At 19.8% G+C, this 7,500-nt stretch overlaps 2 protein-coding genes across 2 annotated transcripts in view; both read right to left on the bottom strand.

Annotated features, from left to right (window-relative positions):
• Positions 1-4,593, bottom strand: part of PGSY75_0308100 (hypothetical protein) — a gene marked incomplete at both ends in the record, with an annotated part of 4,950 nt that extends 357 nt beyond the window's left edge. The window contains one exon of the mRNA XM_018783937.1: positions 1-4,593. This exon is cut by the window's left edge and continues 357 nt beyond it. Within this exon, the coding sequence (XP_018643520.1) occupies positions 1-4,593 (4,593 nt within the window).
• Positions 4,594-5,738: 1,145 nt separating this feature from the next.
• On the bottom strand, positions 5,739-7,148 carry PGSY75_0308000 (putative DNA polymerase epsilon subunit b; the record flags this gene model as incomplete). Its single annotated transcript, XM_018783936.1, has 1 exon — positions 5,739-7,148. One exon carries the CDS (start codon positions 7,146-7,148, stop codon positions 5,739-5,741), a length of 1,410 nt encoding a protein of 469 aa, XP_018643519.1.
• Positions 7,149-7,500: the final 352 nt, after the last annotated feature.

The raw sequence follows: 7,500 nt of genomic DNA, 5'->3' as shown, positions 1-7,500 counted from the left end.
TTTTTCTCTATCTTCTCTAATCTCATTTGTTATAACCAAATTATCATTATTATTATTATTATTTTCTAAGGAACATTTCAAGTCATATGCATCATCTTCCTTTTTTATTATTTCAAAATTTTTTTTTTTATTATCTAACAATGAAGAATCTTTGTTATTATTTATAAGTTGTAAAGACACTTCATTATCTTTTCTATCATTCAGATATGATTGATCTTTTTTTTGATAAGACTCATTTATTATTATTTTATTTTTTTTTTCAATAAAATCACAGAATTCTTCTATACTCTCTAAATTATTTTTATTATTATGTATCACTTGGTCATTTTTTGAATATTCAAATAAAATTAACTTTTTTTGTTTTTTTTCATTATCATCTTCATCATCTTGATTAGTATTAATCTTATTCATATAAATATCTGCCATGAGATTTTTTTTTTTTTGATATGTATCTAAAAATAAATTTTCTTCATTATTTTTTATTGAACTACTTAAAAAATTAATATTATCATTCATGATATCATTATGTGTAGATTTCTTCTTATTCTTATGTATATTTTTTTCATCATATATTTTGTTGTCATCCATAATATTCATATTAGTGTTATTAAATATTTTATCAGATACATATATTATTCTCTGCTCTTCTTTATTCTTATCTCTCATATTTAAAATGTTTTCTTTTTTATTATGACTATCTATGTATGAATCCTTAAATGTGTCTAGAAATTCTTTAACATCATCTAATTTAAAAAGTCCAGAGTTTGTTATATTATTATCATTAGAATTAAAATTATGATGAATATTTGAAGTTCCTTCTTTTTCATTTGGTGTATATTTAATATTATTATAATTCATTTCTCTGTCACTATTTATTATATGGTAATTTTTTTTTTGTGTACATGTAAAATTATCATAATTTCTTTCTTCTTTATTATTTTTTTGGTCTGCATAATGATTCATTTTCATTTCACTATATATACTATTTTTATTACTTTGAATCGATAAATTTTTATTCATATCATATAATACTTGTTCATTTTGATGTTTCATATATATTGTATCATTGTTATTTTTTAATTTATTTAAATCGAATTTCTCATCACTAGACAAAAAATTATATTCCATTTCTAAGGGCAATAGATGTTTCTCTTCATCTTCTATTACATATTTTTTTACAAAATTTATATTTAAATCATGAGGATATTTTTCATCTATATTATTTATATGTTCTACTACCTCCTTTAATATAGTTCCTTTATTTTTATTTTTTTCAGTATATAAATTATTTTCATAAGAAACATTCAAAGATTTATTACCTGTCGAATGAAATATTTTATTATCATATTCGTGTGATGACTTCCTGCTTAAATTTAATTCATCTTCTTTTTTTCTTTTATCTGAATATATATTATATTCACCCTTCGAATTAATAATATTTGATTCTTGATGGTTATTTTTTTTGGTTACTATATCATTATTTGTGTACTTAAAATTTTTTTCGATGACTTTATTTTTTAAATTGTTCTTAATAAAATCTTCCATATTAAGACGTTTATCATTTTGTAGAACATATTTATGATTCTCATTATTATTACTACTACTACTACTAGGATACATATAATTATTCACATTATTCATATTATTCATATTATTATTATTATTATTATTATCATCGTTGTAGTCGTAATAATATAATAAACTAGAACTATTTGCATGTTGATAAAATTCATCATTTTTTATTTTATCACTATCTGTTAAGGATTCTATACTATCATATTGTTTCTTCTCATCACTCATATTATCACTTATACTTTGATCTATAAAATTTTTATTTTTCTCATTTGTATCCTTATGAGATGTATTCATAAAATAAGATGGTTCAATAAGATTTGCTGAAAAATTCTTATATATCGTACTTATATTATTTTCATGATAAGTAAACATAGAATTATTCATATTGATCTTAGGATGAAATGAAGGTATACGAGCAGCTCTAGGATTTTTCTTTTTAATATTACATACTATATGATATAATTCTTTCATATCGTTTTCATTATTTACACTTAAAAGCCAATAACCAACTAATTCTTTTTTATCATTATATTCAGTTAGCTCTATTCCATAAGAATAATTTCTTTTTTCTAATATAGTTATATTTGTTATATCAGGATCATTGAACATTTTTATTTCAACATTGCTAAGACATATAATAGATTCGATGTCATTATTTAAATTGTTTGACATGTTTTTTTGAATTAGGCACTTGTCTTGGTTTGAAAATGTAGCACGTATATTGTCTGCATGTTGGTAATTTTTAATATTTTCATTATTTTCAATATTTTCATTATTTTCATTATTTTTAATATTTTCATTATTTTCATTATTTTCCATTCCATCTACACCTATCATTTTCTTATCTCCCTTCTCTTGTTCACTTATTTCCTCCTGTGCCCCCTCATATACTACCTCCCCTACTGCATCATTTTGATTTTTATCAGACTGTATATATTTTGAATGTGTATGAATACATAAATATATTGAACGAACTGACACTGTCCTTTTTTCCCATTTTGAATGTAATGAATCTTTTCTATTACATTTCATTTGATAAGATATTTCAATATTCATATAAAAATCTGTAAAAGGTAATATATGAAAATATTGTTGTCTTTTTTTTTTATCATTACTTATCAAGTCAATATCTTGTTTATTATTAAATGTTCTCTTTTTTAAAAAATCTCTAAAATGAACTGGATATACAGGAATTTCTATATTACAATTAAATAAATATTCAAATTCATTTTTTATATTGTGACATGTATTTTGTATATTCATTTTTGAATTTAAAATATCATATTTCATGTCTTCTATTAGAGATGATAAAAATTCTGATTTTATTTGAGAATGAGGTACTTCTAATTTTTTTTCTATATCTATTAAATTATCTTTTGTAAAAAATAAACATTTAAATGATTCTAATTTCTGTACATAATAATCTAATGCCAAACCTGCATTTTTATTACTCAATTTTATCATATGTTGTAATTCACTTCTTTTCTTTTCTAAATAATTTCGATAATTTATTCTTTCTTCATCTAACTTTTTTAAAAAGTTCGTACTTTTGTCTTGTAATTTTTTTAAATGATTATGAATCTTAACCTTTTTATCATTCAAAATTTTATTTGTTACAGTAAATCCAGATCGTATGGATCTTTTATTATTTTTACATGTAATTTTACCATATTTACAAATATTTCTCAATGAAGGCAAAGTATTTTTTAAAATTAGAGATTTTTTACACAATATTTCTAATTTGTTATTTAATTCTTCTTTTATCTCGTTTCTTGCATCAATCAATGTTAGAATTTCGTGATTCCCTCTAATTAATTTAAATCCAGGTTTTAATTTGTCAATATCGTTATTATAAATCACATTTTGAATATGACCTTTATTAATTGAATCACTTGTCTCTTCTTTTTTATATATACTAACTATATATTGATTTTCTCTTTTGTTTTTATTACTATCTTTTTGATTTTTCTCATTCATTATATTAACCTCTTCTTTTTTTTCATCATCCTTAATGGTATTTAATAAACTATTCACATGGTCCTTATCATTCTCTGATCCATTTTTATCATCATCATCATCATTTTCCTGAACTTGTTCAGGTAAAAATTGTTCATTTTTTCTATTTTGTTCATGTAAAAATTGTTCCTTTTTTCTATTTTGTTCAGGTAAAGTTTGCATTATGTTGGTATCATTTTCCATTTTATTCTGAACATGTACAGGATCATTTAACAAACAATCTGCACACAGTAGTGTATATTTACAAGTTTTACATACATATTTTATATATTCCTTAGTATGAACAGAACATTTTTCTCTAATTTTTATTGGTATACTATTATCTAATTCAACAAGCCATTTATCTTTTTCTTTTAAAATAATATCATTGAATTTAACATTATTTTCATATAATCCGCTACTAGCTACATTTATAATATGATTGGATTTATTATTATGTAATTTTACATTACAAATTGCGCATAAGAAAATATTACAAGTTTTACAGAAGAGTGTAGAAATATTTAAAAAGCAGTTCATGCAAGTTCTAAATTCTCCAATACACGGTGCAGTATGATTAATATTTACATGTTTTAGATAGTCATTTAGATTAGCTTTACTTTTATTAATATAATATACATCATACATATTATCCATAATATTATAGTTTGTATTTATTTCTCCCTTTCTATAAGATTGTAAGATATTATCATGATTATAGTTTAAATTTGTGTTATGTATATTTTTTTTATTAACAAAAAAGTTCATATTTTCTTTATCATTTAAATCTAAAGGTATATGATCATGATCATTCCTATTATTTTCATCATATTTAGTATTATTACAATTATGATAATTGTTTTCAATTCTTTTATATGGTAAAGTTGAACTTATATAGCTTTCTAAATTTAATGGGTCATTTTTTTTATTATTAAAATCATTGTCTTTTTCATATTTCAGAACATTACTCTTATTTTCATTGGGCACTTCAAATAATGGTTTACGAATTGAAATATTGTTCATTTTGTCATGTGTATTATCATTTTAATAGAATACAAAAAAATATATATATATATATAAATGAACATCTACCTTTATAATATGTACATATAAATATATATATATGTAATTATTTATATTTTCTTATTGAATTTTTTTTTTTTTCTTTCTTGTCTAAATTGTATATATTATGCAACATATATATACAAATATATATATATATAAACATATAAACGTTAATAAAAATGGACAAATGTAATTTATTTTATTTATATTATATATTTTTTTATTTAACAAAAAAATATATTTTTATCGTTATTTTTATATATATTATATTTTTTTTTTTTTTTTTTTTTTTTTGTGTATTGTATACAGAAAAAAATTATATGGAATAAAATACAACAAAATCAGGTATGAGGGAAGATATATATAAATGATGCACATAAAAAAAATATATATATATATAAATATAATATATTAGACTATATTATATTATATAATAATTATTTATTTATTTATTTTTTTAAAAGAGTGCAATTTTTAAAGATTTGTCAGAACATAATATAAAAGTATATATATATATATATAATATATATATATTTTTTATTTTTTTGTTCTAAAAATATTGTATGCAGAATAATTTTATCGGTACACACTGTATGCATAATATTTATATGATATATATATGAAGACATATTTTATTAATATTATTAAAAGATAATAACTTAAAAAAAAATATATTTTTTTATATATATAAAATATTTTATTGAAAATTTTTTTCAATATGCCTTTTCTGAAAGTATAAAGAATTATTCTAAAATGGGATGTATTAATAATATTTAATTTTTTTTTTAAAAACATATATATATATATATATATATATATATATATATATATATTTATATTTATATATTTATGTATTATTTATGTTGCATTCAAAATTATTTAATAATTCAAAATGGACATTTAAAAAAGGAACTGTGCTCCACTTTTTTTGTTTTTTACACGGAAAAAAATATTTATAAAATATATGAAAATAAAATGTATATAAGAGAAACTTTTGATATTAGGTCTATCTAATTTAAAATAAAAAAAAAAAAATGAAAAAAAAAAAAAAAAAAATACATACATATATTATATATATATATATATGTATTTTTTTTATTTTTTTATTGGTCAACTTGAAAGGTTAATATTTTGTATTCTAAATTTTTGAGGTTAATAAGGAAGGCTTTAGGTGATGTGTGAAAATTTGGAAGACATACTAAGAGAGGTAATTGTTTTTTGTCATTATTCATATATTGTACTTCTAAATTAGAACAGTTACCATTAATAAATATATGTGGATATGTATGATCATCATTTAAGCAGAAAGGATCATTTTTAGTAAATGGGTAACATCCTAAAGTATCTGGAGAAGTTGGAGATAATATTCTACTTTGTGCAATAATTTTGAGAGCATTCATTTTATTATTCTTTGAATAAGAAGTAATATTATGAACAGGTTCTCCTGACATACAACATATATTAATATTATCAATAGAAAATAAATATGGGTTTGTAACACATTGGAATGAATTAAAATTTCTTGTTTTTTTAAAAAAAAGATTAGGAAATGGTTGTTGTGGTAGGTTGGCATCACTAGGATCTTTATCACCAGGCATTAAATCAATATGTATAGAAGAACATAATGAAGATAAGAAAACATCTATTGTATTCATATCATTTTCATCATTATCAATATTACTTAAAGAATTACCAAGAATAATTAATCTAATTAGATTTTCTGATAAATATTTATCACCATGTAATCTTAGAATAAAATTTCTTAATAAAGATATATTATTAATACTTTTATTTAATTCATTAATATATAATCCAGATACAAATAAAATAAATTTATCATCATTACTAATACATGGTGGTATAGATAATTTAGGTATATAAGAATATATAATTTCTTCTACATATAAAGAACCATTACTCATACCAATACCTTTAACTATTAATGTTAATCCTGTTATATAAAAATCACTATTTATATTTCCTTCTAATTTTAATCTAGCTGTTTCATCTTCTAAAAATAAAACATCTTCATCATGTGTATAATTTATGGAATCATCAATTATGTTTATTTCACTTAGATATTCATTTAATATGGATGGACGTAATTCCATTTTTTTAAAAATGGTTCCAATACAATAACATTTTTCATTTACTTTAATTTCTTTTAAATATTGAAGAACATGATAATTATTACTATTATTATTTATACTGTCATTATTTATATCATTTATATTATTTATATTATGTTTTTTTTCCTTTCCTTCTTCTTTCTTTACTATATCTTCTATCGTTTTCATTAAAAGCGTTTTCATAATTTTTATTCTTAAACTGTAAATATCACTAAATTGTTGTGTATATGTAGGGCATGTTATTATAAACCTTTGTGATAAATTTTCATATACAAAATGTTTCTTCTTTATTTTTTTATCCTGATGTTCTCCTTCATTCTTCTTATTCTCATTAATATGTTTTATTATTTCTTCCACGTCTTCGTTTGTTACTTTGGGGTCCATTTCTTTGATGAAATGAGAAACACAAATATGAACAAGTAAAGATAAAAAAATTAAAGCTAAAAGTATATATATATATATATATATGTGTTAATAAGTTATTATATATTTTGGTATCTATATGTGGATAAATATAAATATATAAATAAATAAATAAATAAATATATATATATATATATATATATATATATATTATATACCTTAATAATATTTATACTCAATACATATTATTTATATATATATATTTTTTTTTTTTTTTTTTTTTTTTTTTTTTTTTTTTTTTTTTTTTTTTTTTTTATCTGAGGTATACATATTTTTTAATTTGTTAAAAAAAATGAAAAATATAAAAAAAAAT

This window comes from Plasmodium gaboni, chromosome 3 (assembly GCF_001602025.1).
Source record: "Plasmodium gaboni strain SY75 chromosome 3, whole genome shotgun sequence".
Classification (NCBI taxonomy): Eukaryota; Apicomplexa; class Aconoidasida; order Haemosporida; family Plasmodiidae; genus Plasmodium; species Plasmodium gaboni.
The sequence above is the reverse complement of the archived record's forward strand: the minus strand, read 5'-3'. Positions and strand labels throughout refer to the sequence as shown.